Raw genomic sequence first — 21,996 nt, 5'->3', positions numbered from 1 at the left:
CTACAAAATTCCACAACTGGAACATAAACGCATCCACTCACTCTCTCGCATCGACTTAACACTCAGGTTTTCAACAATGCAACTGATTAACATATTCATTATTCTATTATTCTTTACCAGATTTTTACTTCTTTAGGGATCAATGATATGTGAGTAACTTAGCAAACAAATGTTCCTGAAAAAACCATCTCTGTAAACGGTTAAGTGGCACCAAAATGCCAGAATGCGTTTTTTTTACTACTTTAAGGAACCTACAAAAATGTTAAGGAAGACAAATATATGAACCGGTTTTATTTTATTTGCATTTAACATGATTATACACATTCATGTGTCTAACAAGATCTGCACTGTTACATTAAAAATACAGTACAATAACATTCAACATGAGGTACTTCATATTTATATATTTTTCCTTCATAAATAATGCGGTAAGCTCCTGAATTCAAGCACTCTGATGCACAACTGGCTAGTGTCTTGAATTAGCAAGCTTATTTAGACACCTTAAAAAAAAAAGACAGTTCAGTGCAATATTATGTAGAAATTAGACCATTTACTTAAATACTATATTAAGATATGCTTAAAGAATGTTACATTAGAACTGCTAGCCTAGTTCCCCTTATCCCCAGGATATAAACGACAACAAAGACTGCCAGATACGTGGGGAAAAGCATCTACAGGGCAGTGTTTAATAAAATCATGTTTATGCATTACAGTTGCCTGCCTTGTCAGAACAATGGTTTCTAGTTTTGAAAGCTACAAAATTTGAGATTACCAAAGAAAATAAAGCAAGCATATTAGCCTTAATTCCATGTCATTGAAAATGCAGAAGGGAGAATAGGATTTAAAAGATAACATTTTCTTATTTTAAATACAATCTTCAAATTTATACCACAGCTCTTGGCACCAGCCAATCAGATGATGGATTTTTTTTTTCTTCAAGTGACAGCAATTATCATAAAATTAAGTTCTTCCATAAGGTCTTCCATATATAGGATCTCATGGGGCTCTCACCCAACAGGTTCCCAGCCTCTGGAGGGTAGCTACTAATAGGAGCACTGATCATGGGTGTTACTGAATGAACAAGGTTATCACATTCCCCTCCGAAACAATCTAGTATGATGAAATTAGTGCTAAAAAGTTTCTTCTCCTCTGGCTTATAAATAAGTGCCTTCCAATCAGGTAAATCTATAGTCTACCAATTGCAAGGTAGCTATGAGTTACCAAAATGTTTAACCATAATTTATAAACAAAACCCTTTGTAGAAATATTTTTAATTGAAAACCTACCTCCGTTTCATAGACGGTTTGCCACAACTACTACCTGTCATCTTGCTAATAAGAAATAACTGTTAGATAATTTTGGAAGCTTGTCCTGGGAGCACTCATCTGTTAATCACTGGTAACAGCTTCTGACCCTCCATGCTAACAGACATAGGTAAGGGCAAAGACGATTAAAGCATTTCTGTAATCCAGTGTTTTTCTCCATCGGGGAAGCCGGCCGAAGCAGCAGCCCACGTCTACGGGAGAGAAGCGGCCCAGAAGCACAGGCAGTCCCCCTCTGCGGGCCGCGTGGGCCCGGCAGGGGGCCCCTTCTGTCCCAGCCCCGCTGGCCGGGCAGCAGGAGACAGCTCCTGAGCCGGCGCGCACCGCATGCGCACGGGCACCCACGCACACACCCACCCCGGGACTAGCCCCCGCTCCAGAGCCAGCTTCGGGCTCAGAACAGGAGAAGGAGGTGGCCAGGGACCACACTCTGGGTGGCGGGGAAGCCATCTCAGGATCACACTGGGCAGAAAAGTTACCCAGAAACACGTGGATACTTCAGCTGGGAGCGACCGCAGTGTACACCACTAGGGTCACGGGCACTAAGCCAGCACAAGCCTTTGCTGAAGGAGAATGTTTTGACGAGCTTTTCCCTCTTTGTTTACACTATCCATGGGAAAAAAAACAAAAAAGAGAGAACTGGATGTGATGTTGAGGCAGTGAACATTAAGGTATCATCGAGTTTATTACTCCAGACTACTTTTTAAAAACCCTGCAGGCATATATTGGCTCGTTCAGATGGTCACAGGCCAGATTCTAGCAGTCCAGGAATGGGACAGAATCATAATTAACGAAGAAGAGACAGTGTGGTCAAAGCAGATTAAGTAAAATATATTTCAGATTAAAAATAAAAAATCAATGCATAAAGTATCTTATTACATTAACATGTGGCACTACAAAACTAACCGTTATTCTATTCATCTGAGGAAATCGTTTGGTCCTCTCTTCATGGGAATGGGGGAATAGGAATTCTATACAGTACAACTTTTGAAAACCAGCAAGTGGCAGGGATCAGAAGCTAAGCAGGGAGAAAAGAGCTTGACTTTTTCAAACTCTGGATTATAATGTGCCATCAATTAAACTATTTGTCATGTGGGACTTTTTCAGGCTTCCTTTTAAGACTATTTTAGTGTCAGTAAACAGACCTGCAATTTTTCTCTAGTTGACAATAAAGTTTTGCAATTTTGTTACTTCTAAAGGAAGCCTCTGTACTGGAATTGCCTGTCTTCTAAACTGAAAGAACACAAATCTGCTTGTTTCTTACTTGTTTTACCTTCCGTTGACAGCTGCAGTTTAAAAATTTAACAAACTTATGAATTTAGGATTTAAGAAAAAGCAATGTCCAAAGCAAATGCCCAAAATATTTAAAAGGAAATAAAGGTAAAGATGACTACTGTCTACTTTCTAAATTATTACTTATTATCAAGCAAAATGTCTTTCAAAATTGTACACTGAGGTTTATCTGTTTGGGGAGAGGGAGGATTTCCGTTTAAAAATAATTGCTACTGTTACTTTAGAGTATTTCTTTCTCTTTGTCAAAATAAAGCCCAAAAGGAAATCTGAGGTGATCCAAAAATCTTCTTAAACTGAGAGGTCAGTGGGGCAGTCGGAAAAGAATGCAAAATCTCCCCGGGTAGGATAGGTGCAACTCTTAAGAACCACAAGCCTTGCTAAGAATTTGGCTTTCCGACATACAGTTAAAAGCTGAGTGCTGCATTTTTGCCTGTACATAACGAAAAAGGTTGAAAGAAATCAGAACCGGCGCATAGCTCTGTTCCTTACGAACAGCCCGCGCAGATGGCTGGCTGCAGCCGAGCTGAGCGTGAAGTGGGGAGCCGGTGCGCTCAGGCATAGAAGATGAGCTCGGGGATCTGGCCGCCCTGCACGCCCGTGCCGTTGGTGCTGTCCGACGAGCACTGGAACTGCACGGTGACCTTGCCGCACTGCACCTCCGTCATGCCCTCCTGCCCGAAGTAGCTGAGCTCGTTGCCGTCCAGGATGACGCTAGCCGTGTAGAAGGTGTCCGGCTCGATCTGCACCGGGTACTCGAACCACACAGGGAACGTGCTGCTCGAGCCGTCCGAGAAGTACTTGCTGAGGTTCTGCCCCAGGACCACGCCCTGCCGCTTGAGCTCGATCTTGGCGCTGTACTCGGCCGAGCCGCAGCTGGAGCCGTACAGCCCGAAGCCCGCGATGAAGACCCTCTTGTCCACGGCGAACTGGATGCTGTCGCAGCGGCCCCGGTAGCGCCACTGGTTGCTCCGGTAGGCGCAGGACTGGAAGCGGTGGCAGCGCTGTGGCACCAGCCCCTTGCGGGCCTTGCTCACGAACTGCAGCTCGGGCTTCTTGGCCGCCGTGTACCAAAGGAAGATGTCGTTGGTCTCGTTCAGAGTCAAGACGCCAGACTGTGCAGCACCGTTGGCGAAATCGTCCAGGGCCATGGTCGGGATGCGGATCAAGTACAGCGCCTTGCCCAGCACCTTGCGCTTGTTCTCAATGCTCAAAGCCAGATCCTGTCGCTGGCATTCCACCTCAGCCCAGTTGAGCGCGGCCTCGAAGACCACAATTTCTTTGGCATTCAGAGTTTCCCTGCGGAGGATGCTTTCCAGGGTCTGGAAGTCGATGTCGCAGAACCCCTCGGACTTGAGCGCCAGCTCGGCCTGGGCGTCGATCACCTCCCAGCAGCGCTGGGTGAGGTCCGGCTCCTCGAACAAACAGCTCTGGGACAGGAGCACACAGGCGTTCTTGGCGCTCAGGCTGGTCTCCAGGAAATTGACGCAGGCCCTGGCGAGGTGAGGGACGATGTACTTTTTGGCAGCATAAAGAGTGGCCAAGACCGTGTCAGCAGCCAAGTCAATTTCATCACAATAGATGTATCTGCAAGAAAGAGTCCGGCGTGTAAATGGAATTTTCACCAAATGACCGTGTCCAGCAAGAAAAGATGCAGCTACTTTCAAGTTAGTTCCAAGAAAATCATCTTAAGTGACAGTTATTACAAAAATGATTAGACATTACAGCAACATCTGAAATACATTCATAAATCATCAACACTTCAATTTAGTAGAAAGTGTGTATAATTAAAGACATTAACGTCATGCAACCATTCTAGCCTCTATTTTACAGCTATGTTCCCTGTCCTCTCAAAGGGGGGAGAAAAAATTGAGGATTTGAGAACTGTTTGAGAAAGGACTTAGATCAAGGACAGTTAATATTAGGGAAAAAATAGCAAAATTATATATTTTATATATATATACTGTATTATATTAGAAATAATCCCCATGTTTTAGGAGAAATATATGTATATAGTTTTACTTAAAAGTGTTTCTGTGCATTCAGATGGAAACAAATATCTTTAATACTATAATGTTAGCAATGATTGCATCTTGATGCTTTTAATTAAGAATGACTTGGATTTTCCTGAAGCACAAAATAAAATCTGATCTTAAAATGGTATTTTTCAAGTAGTCCCAAGTTCAATGGATTTTTTAAGTATGGGCTTCGATGCTTGATGCTATCTCACAGTTAACTTTATGTAGAATCCAATGCAGGCTTTGTATCTGCTTTTTTTTTAAACTCTAAATTCTTTCCTCTCCTCCACACATTCCTTCCACTTTCAGAATTAAAGAATACATTATTTCTAGATATATTTAATTAAAAGACAAATAAAAATGTCTAAATATGCACTATTTGTGTGCTTCTCTGAAGTGTCTGTATTTCAGGAGACACTTCTTACTGTTTTGGGGGACAGTGGCAATCTCCCAGGATGGTATGTCAAGGTAGAAATCATCTGCTTCTTTCATATTCTATTGTTGATCAAGAGATAAGTCAGTGAGAACTGCACACAGGTGAAAAATATATACTAATAAACATAATTTTTAAAAAATTTCTAGCTAAGGTGTTTAGCAACTTGCTATTAAGTTTTCCTTAGTGAAACAAGAAATTAGAGGGCTTCTGGAAGAAAATACAAAAAATATAAGGATGGCAATGAGAAAAAGGACCGCAATCACAAATGGAAGCTGCATTTTTGCGCCGAGGAAGCCCTTCCTTGTCTCTGAGACTAAGACAGCTACTGGCAAGATGGCAAGACTGCTGGACAAAATACCCGCAGCAGTGATGCTCTGACCGGAGCATGGGGACCGTAGGAGGACTCTGCAGCAGGGTCAGCACTTTGCAGCTCTCACCCTGGAACGGGCAAGTGAGCAGTCTTCTCCTCCTTCCTGACAATGCCCTTTCCAGGAGTACTGGTGCTTCACCCACAAGGCAGGGGTGAAGCAAGCCTGGCCTCCGCTCGCCCAGGTGATCATGCAGTGCTGATCCAGCATGGCACGGCAGTAAACGGCACCTGCTATCCTTCTGATTCTCGCCGCTTTATGTGGACTGCACGTATAATTTTAAAAGCTGTGTCAAGATATATTCTAGGCAACACATTTATAAGAAAAGATGCTTGTCAAATGATGAATCAAACGGCTTTGGTGAAATGGAACTTTGTGACTAATACTCGGGCTTTCTAATTATGTACATATTTCTGCAGCAACAGAACACTCTACTTGACTACAGTGACGCCGAAACACCGGACTAGTGTCAGCATTCTCCTCTGCACAGAAACAATGTCAAATATACACAGCTAACGTCACGGGGAAAACAGCACACAAAAATTCCTACAGGTAAGACAGGTTTCTGCAAGTAGGTCTTTAAGACATTACAAAAGTCATAAAGTCTCTGTTGGCTGAAAGTGGTAGATTAGTTTATGTTTTGGTACTTTACATGCTCATTTGCCTCTAATTTTCCAACCTCTCCCACTGTGAAAGTTAAGAGTAGCAGATGGATTTCAAAACTAGACTATAAATAAAGAATTACAACACTTTAAAGTTCAGGAATTAACTATAATACTTATTTTTCAGTAGGCAGAAAACAATATATATTAACATTTTAACTGTTTGTGGCATTACTGTCCAACTTGACCCAATGAATAATTTTTTTTCAACATACATTGTAATGCACTCCAATGACTCAACATCCCCACAACAGCATATAACCTTGAACTCTGATACACTTTGGTCTGCTAGAATAAGGCTCAACAAAAATCACCTAAACATCACTTAGAATAATCACTGGACTCTAATCACACACTGTAGACTATAACACTCTCCAGCATCAACCCATGTCACAGAAGAAGATTCTATTTATCTGGTTAACATGTACTGGATTTTGAAAAAGACTCATGAGATAGAAAACTATTTTTAAAAAAAATGTATATCTTATAACTGTATTTCTGAATGACCAATTAAAGTTTTTCTGAACAAATCCGTATAAAACTATAGAAAATTAATCAAATCTTTCAAAAATTTCTCCTTTACTACAAAATGCAAATGCTTCTTACTTCTTACCCTTGAGAAATGGTATGTGACTTTATGTGAGAGCATGTGTATGTACGTGTGCATCAAGATCAGATAATTAATTTTATATTTGCTGATAGGAGACAATAACTCCTATAAAACTCAAAAACCTCCTAACTGGTAGGATTTAAATAATGCATACAATTTCTGGAACTGTGACACCAAAATATAATTTATGTGTTCTTAAAGACTTCACACACAGAGAGAACATACTCTATTAGATAATCCCTAACCAGAAAGTTATTTTTAATTATAAGTCATTAAAGATGAAATCACTGTATGCCTCTTGCTCCCAGATCCCACGCCAAGGTGTGCTTAGAAACGCCTGCTTCATTCCACATGCTTTCCATGGAAAGATGCACAGGAGTTTTCTTTGAAAACATTTATTAGGTAAAGCAGCACCCTCTTTCTTTATCGGCCTCTCTTTTGTATTACCTGGAAGTTACACTTAACTGTGAAGCCAGCAGAGCACAAACACAACAGAAACAAACTCTTTGAAAACATACGCGTGATGCTTACTTCAGCATGGCGAGAAAAGCAGCAGGGTCGACATCTGGTATTCGGATCTCATCTTTGTCCTCGGCAAGTTCTCCGTAAAACATTGCATGGAACACAGAGCTCCCAACAGCTAAAACGTACTGTGAAGAAGGGGAAATCTTATTTCATGCACCAAATTGAAAACATTTTCAGCAAATCATTCCAGAAAAACAACTCTAAAGTGATCAGAGTACCTAACACCTGCTCTACAGACAAAGCCAAGGTCCAGAGGATCTGGCTGTGAAAGCAAAAGACAGAAGTTCATGCAAACCAGTCTCTGTGCTGCTAATTATCAAGGCTTTCACAGATTAATACACAAGGTCCCTCATTATAAAATAAATAAAAGCATATCTAACTGATTTCTAGGAGAAGGGTCAGCATATGACTTTCCAAACCTATCACAACAACTTCCCATGACTGGGGAGTGAAGAGGGCATGTTTTTGTGGGGGATATAAAGCAGGGTAGAAGGAAACAAAGAAAAAAAAAAAAATTAAGCGTGGCCAAGGGCCCTCTGGAGAGGTTGTGCCTGCTCTGTGATGGGGGGAAACCAAGCACTGCCTGCGAGCTGCCCAGCCCCGTTCCGGGATCAGGGAGAGGGTCCCTCTGTGGAGAGCTCAGGGCGAAACCGGTAATGCAGCTGTTGCTTACTTTGTGTCCTGGCAACCGCTGAGTCCCACCTGGTGGCCCAACCACAAAATGTACATCTGCCATCAGATCATTATTGAACATCACCGCATTTCTATAAACAGAGGCAATTCATTAATTCACAGCATTGTAACACCCCCTCCCTAACATAAAAAACCCAGGAAAGAGTAACTTCGGGGTAAAACTACAAATAAAGGTTCCAACTATACAACTGCATTTGTAATCACTGCAAACACATGGAAGTAACTAAAGTTTAAAAAAAAAAAGTTATCCAAACTTTTTTTTAGACTTAAGGACAAATAAGAGGTTTCTATCTCCTATAACCCAAAGACACAACCCTGTCACTTAAATGTTACAGCTTACAAAAACATTTTTATCTAAGAGGAAAACAGCTGTACTGCTCTGGAAAAGATACAAGGCAGTTTTCCATTACCAATAAAGCTGCTGGGAAAAGAGGAAACACAGATTTATGTTAAAATACATTACAGGTTGTGTAAAAGCAGAGACTTCAACACAGGAAAACTTTTCAAGTAAATATGCTGGCCCGGCACTTACCTCTCCCTAATGGTGGGATAGAGCCCCTGCCAATTGGGGGCAGGAATAAGGTTGTTGTTACTGAGATTCTGCTGGTGGTACTGCTGGACAGTGCTGCTGCTGGAGCTGGCTGGTTTTTTGCGGGGGAATATATCAGCAGCCATCTTCTTCTTCTTTTTAGTCTTCAAGGTAATTATTTCATAACAAACTGGAGGCAACTTGCTGCTGCTGTTGCTGCTGCTGCTGCTGCTGCTGGGATTTGTTTTCTTCGAGCTTTTCTTGGACCTGTTCTTTACCGTCTCTGGAAGCATCAAGAAGAAGGTGAGACATTTCATGTTCCTTTCCTTGTCATCTACCATGAGTACAGTAGGTCTCTCTTTATAGCCAGATATCCCAAGTCGGTGCGAGCATCAGGGAAAAGAGGCTAGCACGAGCTGAGATGAAAACAGAAACCAACAAGCTGATATTTTGCTTCTTTTCTCAGGCAGGCAAGGTGACCTTTTTACTATGTTGAATGAGACACTGGTTTTAAGTTTTATCCAGTACTGGGTCTGTTAAATACATCCCCATCATGATTCCTGTTTCTCTTATTTGCTCATAAAAATAACCCAGTTTCCTAGATCACCTGAAAATGCTACACTGAGAGGAGACGACAGGCAGAGAGAGCCGTAGTGCTTGTTTTCTGAATTAGGTTAGCAAGATGTGCTGGAGCTGCGGGAGTCTGTTCAGCCGGCTGAAGTTGTGTGGTGAATGGACCGGAGGAGAGTAGGTATTACAGCCCTGCAGATGGAGTCAGACAGCCAGTGCTCAGAGCCAATAGCTGAAGTCACCAACCATGATTGGACCAAGCCAAACAGTGACACCTATTGTAGCGTGCATGGTTCTGACGTTAAAGGAACAGCAGTTACATTCTCTTGGCTACTATATGTCTGTACGTTTAAATAAGATAAACACCTACGAAACATATTTGAAAACAGGAAGAGTTTATGTCCACAGACTTCTCTTCAGCAGACGTGCATTTTTATTTCCCTGGTTAAACAAGCAGGATCAATTAACAAAGCTTAGGGACTGATATCTACTCTATGTTTCTAGTAAAATCCTTCTCCTGGCAGCATTTAGTTTCTAGTACTTCAAACAAAGCCCTCCATTTTACCAGCTAAGAGGGATTACACATAGAGAAGTCATATTAAACACATTTATTAACGCTTAATGTAATAAAAGAATGAAAATTTTCTTTCTCCATTTTTAGTCTCTTTTAATGCAAGTTAGAGTCTAGTGCAAAACAGGAGATGAGGTCATGTGTTCATTTTACCTCCCAGGGTTTTCTAGTTCTTACGATGAACTTTGTTTGATAGGAGTCCCAGATCACAAAATACTGTTAATTAGACTAAAATGATACCAGCAGGTTTAGCTGCACTGAAACATAAAACTCATTCTAGGTGTAAAAATAAGATTCAAATGAGACCAATCTGGTAATCAGCATTTAAAGGTTACAACTCACTAAAAATATGTGAAATGGGGTCCTGTTCAGAACTTCGAAAAATCCAAACTAAATGGTATGGTTACATTTAGCTTCATCACAATTTTAAAGAGTATAATCCTCAAATTCTAACACACATTAACAAGGCTATCCAAAATGATGTATGTTCTGATGCTGTGTAGTTGAGATGCAAACAGGTTCCCTCTGCTTTGAATCAGAATAATACCAACTCCTGTGTGGTTTCCACAGACGTGAACCCTCCAACAGTTTCTAGCTTTGCTGAGTAAGGACAGGCCCCACACACGCACAGGTACCTTCAGGGGCTGATGAGCCAAGCTCTGCACTCTGGCTGCTCCCAGGGGCGGCCCCATCTGCCGCCCCTGCAGGACCACAGCCCAGCACTGCACCGCTGCCGTCCGAACAGCCAGTGCCTGACAGCCGGGGTCCACTGAACGGGCCCTTCGGTCGCGGTTATAACCAACCATCTACTACACAGAGCACACTGGAAACCACACTTAAATCCCTGGGACTCTGAATCACTAAAGTCAATCGAGGAATGCCCTCTTTACTGTCATCCTTTTATTCTCAGACCTGTTTACAAAGCCTCTGCAGGACAGACTGTGAGCAGAGAACCATGGTCTTTAGCGCAGGTTCTTCACCCCTGGTTCGTCCAGACCCTGAAGCGCCGCTTTTGTGCTACGTGTACCGCCTTCTCAGTCACAGGGTGAACACACACGTAAACGTGCACGCACGCACACACACTTCCAATTGCCTGCAAACACACTTCACCACAGAGTGTGTGTGTGAGCGAGAACGACAGAGAGGGAGGGAGCAAACCCCATGGAGAAGGGCACGGAGAAGGAGCGAGCGCGTTCCTTCAGAGCTGCCTTCTCAGAATACAACTATAGCCAGAGGGTCTCGCGCAGGCTCCGCGCTACTGAGCTTCCTGACCACCACCCTCCCAGGACAGGCTCCACGCCAGGCAGCTCCTTTTGACTGGGCATAATTCCCTGCGTATTTCTAACAAATCTAGTAGCTGGCTTTTTAGGTCAGAAGTAATCAATTAGAATGGAAGGGAAATGAAGGCTTTTGAGACAGACTTACCAGCAGCTGGAAAGACAAAATAGAAAAAGTATAATAGGCAGACACAAGCATGTAGTTTTGTGGGTTTTATTCATTTTTTGCATATAGTTCAACAGCCTTCACCTGTGCCTACAAAAAAACACTGCTCTTATGTGGCTAGAATAAAGGAGAATGTGCACGTAATAATTTAAGAAAGAAAATTATACAATATTTTAGAAAATGCTCTTTATTTAGAAAGTTAGGTTTTGCGGAGAAGCTTGGAAAAGTGTGTTAAACTGGAATCACCTAGAGTAGTGCTGCCAAGAGGGGCCCTGCCCTTCCTCTCGGCTGTGGGGACTGAGGAGCGTGGCTGTTTTAAAGACGTGTCTTTCACTACAAAAACTAATCCAGTTTTTAAAAAACAAGAAAGACATTTTAATTTTTGTAGCCAATTTGGAAAGGCATGAAAATGCTAATAAAACCATGACAAAAGCTTGCCGAGAGCTCCCTCTTACCATTAATGAGGCAGTCAGTACATGGCACTTGCGCCTGCACATGTGGGCCAGGGCGCAGCAGCAGCATCTCCTGGGGCTGCTGCTAGAAACCACGGGCTCGGCCAGCTTCTGCATCAGAATCTGCGTTTTCAACAAAACCCTCCAAGTCATTTCTATGACATTCAAGTCTGAGAAAACCTCATACAGATGAGGTTTGTATAAGGGAATAAGGGAATGTTGTAAGGTCTTCTCAAGGATAGGTATCAACATCTGGGTCCACATATCACATTCAGTTCTCAAATGAATGGACAAATAATTCAAAATAACTTCATTTTGAACCTTCATGTCTTGTTCTGAAATTCTGATTAGCCCCTAAGAGTCAGATTCTATGATTCAGATGTGCAGACTAAGAGGACCAATGGGGAGTCCCCCAAATACTTTTCAATACTCAGGAAAAGAAGCTCAAGCCCAAAGTATTTTAAAGGGTGATGAAAGAGACAATTAGTGGGAAAAATGAAGGATTAAAAAAAATGCCAAGTGTGGAACAGATGAATAACTTAATTTTTAAAATAATCTACCTCACAGTTATATTTCAAAAAATTAGCACTGTGGTACAGCACAATTAGCAATCAAATAGTCTGGTTCAGTCCTGGTTAGCCACTACAAATTAGAGCTCTGTGTGTGTTTATGTGTGCATGCGTGCTGGCAGAGACAGTGTCTGAACAAATCATTTAGCCTTTAAAGCGCCTACACAGTGAAGAGGTTCATCCAGAATTGATGAGTGTTTCTCAAACTTTATCCTCAATCCACAATAAGAAATCTATTTTTGTCTTCAGACCTAGTACTGACACACATAAACACACAGATCTATACACAAATGAAAACACAGGTTACAAAACTAAACTTATGCTTGGCATGTTATGAAATACTATGATATTTTCTGTTTTATTCTTTTCTTTTAAATATTGGTTTTGATACAGTCACTTGACTTAAAGACCACAGCTGAAGTAACACTGGTCTAGATTATTTCTAAGGACTTCTAAGGCTTAACGTCCAGGGTTTTTTCCTACCGGGAATTTGGATTAAGAGCCACCAGATAAGGAAAAAGACAAGGCTGCATCAACCTAATGGAGCCCATGAAACCCCTCAAACTGCACGCAAAATTGGGAGTTTGCATTTATTTTTTTGAAAAGAGAAGCCATATCTGTCTTTTAGAATAATTTATGATGCAGAACACCATAAAATGTTATGGAAATCTCAGGTTAATTTGAATAGTCAAAATATTCATCATATCACTTTTATTTTCTGCTTTTATTTCTATAGTTTATTTATTAAACACAAATAATGGCTTCTTTCCTTCCCTTGAAATTAACTTCAAATAGTTAAAACCCCCTGTATTCAATCTGTAACCCAGAAACACTGGGTTACAAGAATAAAGAATATTGAATACCCACTGGGTTGAAGAATAAAGAATACCAGCCCAGTATCTACCATCAAATTTCACCTCTAAAATTTCTTTCTGTCTAGCATATCACTTGTTCCTACATGTCCTGAATTTTCAAAGCTGTTATGAGACATGGTTAATTTGCCCTAATAAAGTAAATAAACAGGTCAAGTCAAGAAGCCCATCAATTTTTTATGAAAGTATTCTCAAAATACAACATGCTGATCATGCAGTATATTAGGTGTCGGGCATGCAAGGGTGACCAAGATTAGAAGCCAAGCTTAAAAGGTTAGCTAACAGCAGTGGATTTCAGATAATTTTGTAACTGCCAGAAAGTTCAATCACTTTTATCTCTTTCCATCCAATTCCCAGTAATAATAAAACTATGAACAGGATTTAAACTCACTTAGTTCATCTTCCTTACCACTGGAAGGTTTGCCAGACACCCTACCTTCATATCCCTTGGACTGAAAGGAGTCCCTTGGACTGCAAGGAGCTCAAACCAGTCAATCCTAAAGGAAATCAGTTCTGAATATTCACTGGAAGGCCTGATGCTGAAGCTGAAACTTTAAAACTTGGGTCACCTGACGCAAAGAACTCACTCACTGGAAAAGATCCTGATGCTGGGAAAGACTGAAGGCAGGAGGAGACGGGGACAACAGAGGATGAGATGGCTGGATGGCATCACTGACTTGATGGACATGAGTTTGAGCAAGCTCCAGGAACTGGTGATGGACAGGGAGGCCTCGTGCACTGCAGTCCATGGGGTCGCAAGGAGTCGGAGGCAACTGAGCGACTAAACTGAACTACCTTTATATAGGAGAATCTAGTTTATTCAGTTGGGGGACTTGAGAAAGGTTTGGAACTAAAAATATGAGAGCAATGATTTAATGCAAGGGGTCCAGAAGATGAAGGGATTTGAGAAAACTCCACAGTTAGGTTGTGGGCAATGTCTGGACTAAGGTGCAGATTCCCTGACTGCTTTTTCAACTGTGTCTGTTCTAGTCACTCTAATTTTCGCCCACAGTAATCACCCCACATCCTTATGTAATGCTTTATCTTTGTATTTCCAATCTATTTTAAAAGAAAACTATAGATCCAAATTTACAGCTATGAAAACCATGAACATACACATACTGTCTGCCCTGCAGGAAGAAACTGCTAGACAAATGTGAAGCCCCTTTCTGGAAAGAAATGCAGAGGACCTGTAACAGGAAGGAACCCAGGAGCACAGCAGTCATGAGGAAGCAGTAACAGAACAGGCTCTCCAACAAAATGAAAATTAGAAAACCAGCCATTCACGGTTAGCACCAACAAATCCTATGTCAACAACTAACAGCACTAGCAACTCTTGTTTAACTTGCTCTAACCCTGCACTCCTGCCTGGACTTGTATTTGGTTTATAGCTACAGCAGGGAAGGTGACTGAAGTTTAAAGAAGGTAGGCTGGACATTTCCAGAACCTAACAGAGAAGACTAATGATACATTTACGATGGAACAGTGTTTTGGTTTTGCTTATTTTTCTCTTCAATACTGAGCAAAAGTTATGCCTGTGATTTTGGAGGGGAAAAAGTACATATATAAGTGACAAAATGTTGACAGTTCCTAAAGATAGCAGCAGCTGCTGGAAAACAAGACTATATGTGTGCTAAATTTGGAAATAAATATTGAGTCAAGCATTGGCAACGTAGTATAGTGAAAAAAGTAAGTGCCAATAATACATGACCTTAGGGTTAGTTACTCAGAATCTGTGAGCCTCCTTCTCCTAGTCTGTGAAATGGGGTGATTCCACTCAGCTCACTCCTTTCAGGATGATCCTGAAAGGCAAGATTACAGGTCTGTGAAAGCACTTTGATAAAAGCTGAAAACACTCTGCAAAGGTAAATTTCCACTATTAGCAACAAGGGTACCCAAAGCAGGGAACATTTGTGATACAATCTTTCAAAACACAAACACCCAAAGATTAATCTGGCTCCCTGCCCTCCTCATCTTCCTGCTTTACAGCATGGACATTTCATCCATCCGCAGGCTCGTTTGGCTCCACCACGCTGGCCCTGGGCTGCTGCACCTCTCCTTCCGAAGCTGCAGGTGAGGCTCAATCAGGAGGTCTGGGGTGCACTGTGACCAGGTCCCACCCAACGCTCAACTGTGGCCCTGGAAGACACACTCCAGGCTGAGTGTCCCTGGACTTCAAGACCACCTACTGGCAGATGCCCAGCTGTGCCCTCCTCCTGAGAGAGCCCAAAGCAGCAGGCAGTCCAGAGCCACTAGCAATGTCCACAGCAGCAACTCAGTTTGGCCTCTCAACAATGACCCGATGTGAATTCTAGCATGAAGTATGATGAAGCTAAGACAAACCCTCGGGCAAGGCATGCCTTCATGTGGCTGGAGGGAGAAAGCTCATGGGCTGTTTTCGCTGCATTTCCTTTGTGTCATTTCCTCCTCACCAAGTCCCATTCAACCTTAAACTGTACGTTACATTTGGGTAAACTGTCCAAAGGCAGAATGTGACAATTCTGTGAAGGCAAGAACAATGATTCTTTTAAAATTTCAACACGATATTTGATGATTATAGCTGTGTCTGGGTGTACTTTGTTTGCACTATTAACTCATCTAAATGCCAAATCATTCTCTATCATATGTTAAATGAGGTGATCCTGAAAAAGACCATGTAAAATATATCATACAAGATACTCTAATGATAGATATTTAAAAGACTACTACTATGATCTCTTTTGTAAAGTTTAAGATACTTTAGTACACCAGGTAATCAATTGCTAATTTACATGTACTCTGGATGATCTCATATTAAGTCTCCTCATGTGTAAACTTGCTGACTACATAATCTCTTATCTAGATTTCTAGAATTAAAGAATCTGTATAATGTTTGGCAGAAATAATGATTTGTTTGATATAGTCTTCATTATATTTTAACATTATGATTATGATCAAAACCCACCTAAAACTCTATGTATTATATAGACATGTATTACAATTTACTAATTGTAAGATTCCTTTTTCTCTCACCGCCCCCCCCAACATTTTAACATCCCTGAAATTGGGTTGAATCTTATAATTGATGGCATTCTATAACTTTAAGCTCCTCCACGTTCTTGTTGGTACATAAAGGCATACCTTACAACTGATGGCTCCTTACAGTCAGTGAAATAAAGTAAAAGATACATAATTCAAAAGGAAAAAAAAAGGGCTCTCTTCTTTAGCTTGGCTAATTATCCTGCTAACCAGGTAAGATGACGACAGCTCAGTATTCTGGCTGAACTACATCAGAATAATCGCGCTTTCATCACGTAGTCATTTGATAAAGTATTCATATATAACCGAAATTCTTATCTGACATTACTACTGTTGACAACGGATGACACGGTAAAGCTTATTTTGGATAAACTAAAGCCAGGCCTCAGGAGATCTCTTCTGAGAAGGCCCAAGGCGGGGGCTGCTCTGACCCCAAAGGGGACGTTAATCCCATCGGAGACGCCAAAGGGAAGGCCCTGCCCACCACGGCTGCAGCTTTCTCCAGGTTTGCTGTTGGCTTGAGTTGACAGAAGAGGAAAACAATGTTTTAGTCAAAAGAAAAACAATTTTTCCTAAGTTTTTTTTTTTTTTTAACTTTAGCTAGTATATATGTATTTTCTTCTGATATTTGGAAGATAATAACCAAAAATATCTCCATAATCAGATCATTAAAATTCAAAGGCCTCTTCACTTATGCACTTAACTAAGGAATGTGTGGCTTTATCAGATGAAGTCACCCTTTCCCGAAGGGCACATGGAACAGGAAGAAGAAATCCCAACAGCCTTCAAACCAGGTGTTCTGTATCAGTTCTGGTTGTTAGCAGGGTGAGTGCATGCATGCTCAGTCATGCTCTTTGTGACCCTATGGATTGTAGCCCGCCAGGGTCCTCTGGCCATGGGATCTCCCAGGCAAGAATACTGGTGTGAGTTGACATTTCCTTCTCCAGAGGGTCTTCCCGAGCCAGGGATCACCCCTGAATCTCTTACCTCTCCTGCGTTGGCAGGCGGGTTCTTTATTACTGGTGCCACCTGGGAAGGCCTAGCAACAGGGTAGGTGTTGCAAACCAACTTCCCCAACCTCCACAAGGTAGTGAAAATGCTCTTCAAGATAAAATAAGATTCCCAAATACTAGTCACATCACTATGTGTGTTTGCCCTAAGTCACTCAATGACACTTAGAAATAAGCACTGCTCTGGTGGCTGAGACGGCAAAGCACCTGCCTGCAATGCGGGAGACCCAGATTCAACCCCTGGGTGGGGAAGATCTCCTGCAGAAGGAAATGGCAACCCACTCCAGTATTCTTGCCTGGAGAATCCCACAGACAGAGGAGCCTGGTGGGCTACAGTCCATGGGGTCACAAAGAGTCAGACACGACGGAGCGACTTCACTTCACTTCTCCTCTCCCCCAGAGCTTCCCTGGTGGCTCAGCGGTAAAGAATCCGCCTGCCAATGCAGGAGATGTGGGTTCAATCCTTGGGTCAGGAAGATCCCCTGGGGAAGGAAAGAGCAACTCGGACCAGTATTCCTGCCTGGGAAATCCCGTGGCCAGAGGAGCCTGCAGAGCTCCAGTTCATGGGGTCGCAAAAGAGCTGGGCACGACTTAGCGACTAAGCAGCAGCAGCAGCAGCAGCAACACAGCTCTGCTCCCTCAACGCACTACACCACCCATGGTACCTGAAGGAAGGGTTATGTGTTACCCTAAATACTTTTACCACTGTAAAAGCAGGAGGAGACTCAAAGGCAAGGCCAGAGTAAAAGAAAAAATTTCATTTCCTATTGTAGCAAAGCCACACAGAAAAGACGAGTTATCAGTTTTGTGTTTTGACCATCACCACACATGTCCACAAGGGCCTCAATTAATTACTATTTAATGAAATGCCTTCCTTCATTTTATACTGTATGTGACGAGAATGAAATAGTTATTTTAGGCAAACAATACAAGATCTAAAAATAAGAGATGTGCTACACAGAGAGAAACCGTGCTACAGGAAAACACAAACACATCTGAAATCACCAGGGACCTTCAGGCCAACTTTTACCCTATCTTTCTGGAGTGGAGACCACCAAATGAAAATGAAAAACGCACATGCATTTCTATACTAAGCCACAAAAATATCTTCTAACAAATAATCCAAATAGAATTAAAAGCCTGTGACAGAGGGTTATTATAGAAACCAGCTTCTGGCAAAAACTCAAAGTAAAATCTGTTTCTGCTTTAAGTCCAAATAAAAAAAGTATGTTTTATGCTACTTTTAATTAGCTTTAAAGTCTACAATTCCCCCATGATGCTTTGAAGGACACAATACAAAGGCACACTGACTGTAAATGTTGGCATAACCTTAACTGTATCAACACCAAGTAACATTCAGAGACCGCCACCATTTGCTGCAGGAGTAATTATTTGGCACCACTGAAGAACCCCTTGTTGCTTCCATCTCTCACGCTGTTCTAATCAGAATTAAAGTTGAGGGGTTTCTATACTTAGTTTCGGAGAAGGCAATGGCACCCCACTCCAGCACTCTTGCCTGGAAAGTCCCATGAATGGAGGAGCCTGGTGGGCTGCAGTCCATGGGGTCGCAAACAGTCAGACATGACTGAGCGACGTCCCTTTCACTCTTCACTTTCATGCAACAGAGTCGGACACGACTGAAGCGACTTAGCAGAATACTTAGTTTCATTGCCTGTGTCAGAACTAAGAAAGTAAGGTGTTTCAAACAAAAATTCCATTCTAATAATATATTCACCAAGTTTTTTTTTTAATTAAAAGCTACTCTTTAAGTAGGTCAATACTTGAACTGCCCAGAGATATAGAATAAAACAACTGCTTGTAAAACAATGCTCAAGTAAGCCTCACTTAGAAAATCAAGACTATTCAGGAAAACATGTACTCAAATTCGGGTCTCCCCAAACTCCACACCACATACAAATAGGCAAAGTGTTTACATGTGCATCTTAACTACAATGAGCAAATTAAAAGCATTCAAGTCAAAATACATCTTCAAAAAGTAGCAACTTAACTGTTAGTACCTCAAATTTTTGGTTTGGGATTTTTGTTTTAGTTAACACTCGGAGAGGCAACCATTTCATCACAGTCAAGAACTGCATGGACTCATACAAGAGCTACTGTTATGATGATGACTGGAACCAAACCACGGCAGAGCTGACAGTCTCTGAAAAGGATGATCAAATTTACAAGAGCCAGGCCTCCGCATAAGCACTCCACTAGCCAGCTGTAGGGACGCCGCGATCCACTGAGCATTCAGTACAGGAGACCTGGCCGAGGTCAGTATTTCTTTAATGCAGCACTGTTCCAAAGAATTTAAAATATGGCATAAAAAGGAAATGAAAAGTGATATCTAAGTGGCATGTGGCCAGGTCTTAACCAACTGCTCTGTGCTGCTCTACCTAAAGAGGTCATCACGGGAAGAAGGGAGGCCCGTCCTCGCATCAGCATGCTAGAAGTCCGCACCAAGCACCTATCCACAAAAAAAATAAATAAAAGAAATCTTGCCTCACCTTTCTCGGTGAGGGGAAGCCACAGTTTGCAGTGCATTCTGGATCTCCACGACCTGCCTCCAAGGCCTGTGACCTGTCCTCTTCATTGACTCCCTTTACAAACAAGACTGTTCTCGAACTGAAATGAGCCTGCTGCTTCCTGCTATCCTCACTGTTAGAAGCCGACCGTCCTTCACAATGCAGTCCTGAGACAACTTGACAGGGAGGGTCTCCGGGCCTCCACAAGACACATTGCCTCACGTTTCAACTGCCTTAGGTGGTCTGATGAGGTGAGTTCTCCGAGGGCCTCCCAGCAAGACCCAACAGCACCACTCCCACAGCTGCCTTCCAGCTGCTCTACAGCAGGAAAGAGCGAGTGCAGCACTTCTCAATCCACCTGGAGCCCTAGACTGCCTCAGGGAGTGCAACTGGCCCTGGGCTGAAGCGGAGGGCGGTGAAGCCACAAGAGACATCAGTCAAGAACTGAGACATCTGGGCAACAGTGTCCTGAGGCTCCCTGAACATGTCTGAGCACAAACACAGCTTTATAACCCTGCATCCACCGAGCATCTAGTTCAACTGAAAATATTAAAGCTCGACTTAAAGCAAGTCCCCACATGCACTCAGACCAAGGCTTCGCTTCATTACCATCTAAAACTTACTGGAAGACAGATCTTCACACACTTAGCGAGAAGTGTGGGCTAATGAGGATCAAGACTCCGTTACCAGGACAAAGCTGCCTTTATCAACTGGTCTCAGCTCATGGTCTAGCATATTTATTCATAGCACCAGTAGAGAATTTTAGTGATTTAATGTACTAGGAAGGATAATAAATTCTCAGCAACTCACATGAAAGAAGGAAAGCAGTCATATGAATAATCTTAAAAAATGGGTAATTAAAAAGACGTTTACATGTGGCTTTGAAATGTGTTTCGTTTGTACGTAATATTGAATGGGTGAATTTCCACTACATTAGACACACCCAATCTTCCAACAAAGTAATAAAACAGGCTTGTGTGTTTAGGGCTGAGTATATGAATAGTCTGGAAACTCACCCCCATCCTGCAAACAAGCCACACAGCTAGGGACAGGCAATGTCACACTTCAGATTACTGCACAGCATAGGCACAAACAGAAAAACTCACTTCTTAACATGTGCGTGCCTCCATGAAAACACTCTACTGTAAAGAACTGGAGTGTTAAGTAATCACGTGTTTGTTTTTTTCCCCCAAAAATAAAGAATTCTCAACTTCAGTTTACATACTATCTGACATTACTGGAGTAAGCATTAACGGAAATGATTCCATCAACAGTGGAGGAGCTGAACAGCCTAGCCATGGCTGCAGTCTCTTGCTGGTGTGTTTATTCCAGTCTTACCACCGGCAGCGATTTTTAAAAGCATTAGTAGGATTAAACTGCTAAGAAGTAATGGCTTGAATTGTGTACTGGCAAAAAACATAGCTTGAATTTCTAAATAACAAGTTCAACTGGCTGGAGGAACACATTTTTTTTGAAGGTGGGATGAAGTAAACACATTGTTTTGCATCTGTTGGTTCAAGTGTGTGTGTGTTAACATACTAAGTATTTTAAGCAGGTCTGAACTGCACTGGTTCAGAAGGTAACTGACACAGGTACTGAAGCCCTCTGAAACCGCCCTGTGATACTGGCATGGTGACGCATCCCCAGAAGCCCTGCCTTCTGCCCCAAACGGAAAAGGGGGCTTCAAACACATAAGCCCGGGTCTACCACCAGGCTCGGGGGCTCTTCTTCCCTTTCAAGCTGAAGTTGCTGGTTCCTAAACCTGGATGGTCACTCCAGTGGACCCTCAGCAGCCAGAGTGAACATCACCGAAAGGCATGTCAAGTGGTCTTGACTTCCCATGCCTCCCCAACTCATACTTGGGGGACTTAGGAACTGTGATGAAACAGCTTGTGTGAAGGCAGATTAGCCACTGTGTGTTCTTTTGCCATAATCAATGGACCATCTCACGGGGAATCTCTGGGAGATGCAGCAGTAAAAACTTTTGATTTTATTAAATCTCAATCCTTGAGTATACATTTTCTTAACATTTTATGTGATGAAGTGGAAAGTATGCTTAAAGCACTTCTGGTGAAACTGAAACAGAATGGTTGGCATGGGAAAAAAAAAAAATTGTGTGAGAACTGAACCAGCCACTTAGTTCATGGAACACCAATGCACTTGAGAAAATATGCAAAATATGCTTATTCACACTCAGGTATTTAGAAGACATTTCTTAAAAATGAATGCAATGAGCTGACTATTTATTGCAAACGAAAAAATGCAAACCTTCGAGCAAAAGTTGGAATTTTGGAATTCTTGATTGTGCCACTATGTAGAGCTTGATAGCCTCCCAAGACTGTCACCAACTTCTTAAAGACCGTTTCTGATTAACGGTTGGTGACATTAGTTTTTTAACACTGTATAAAGAAACATGTCAACATTTTAAAGATTCGTATAACTCAGTGAACCAATATTTTCTAATAGTACTGCAATTACATTAAAGAATCATGCATGTTGGTAAAAGGTTCATT

At 42.0% G+C, this 21,996-nt stretch overlaps 1 protein-coding gene across 6 annotated transcripts in view; it reads right to left on the bottom strand.

Annotated features, from left to right (window-relative positions):
- Positions 1-280: 280 nt before the first annotated feature.
- The window catches only part of BTBD3 (BTB domain containing 3), a 33,776-nt gene continuing 12,060 nt past the window's right edge, over positions 281-21,996 (bottom strand). For 2 of the 6 annotated variants that reach the window (XM_055543405.1, XM_055543403.1), the window contains exons 2-5: positions 8,457-9,389; positions 7,905-7,995; positions 7,238-7,356; positions 281-4,199 (exon numbers count right to left, since the gene is read on the bottom strand). In XM_055543405.1, the coding sequence (XP_055399380.1) occupies positions 3,167-4,199; positions 7,238-7,356; positions 7,905-7,995; positions 8,457-8,794 (1,581 nt within the window). In that variant the 5' untranslated portion in view covers positions 8,795-9,389 and the 3' untranslated portion in view covers positions 281-3,166. Of the gene's footprint in view, positions 4,200-7,237; positions 7,357-7,904; positions 7,996-8,456; positions 9,465-19,465; positions 20,146-21,996 lie in introns of those variants that run through there. The other 4 variants (XM_055543407.1, XM_055543404.1, XM_055543406.1 and 1 more) reach the window with 4 other exon arrangements.

This window comes from Bubalus kerabau, chromosome 13 (assembly GCF_029407905.1).
Source record: "Bubalus kerabau isolate K-KA32 ecotype Philippines breed swamp buffalo chromosome 13, PCC_UOA_SB_1v2, whole genome shotgun sequence".
Lineage (NCBI taxonomy): Eukaryota > Metazoa > Chordata > Mammalia > Artiodactyla > Bovidae > Bubalus > Bubalus kerabau.
Note: the sequence above shows the minus strand (reverse complement) of the source record. Positions and strands in the feature narration are given on the sequence as shown.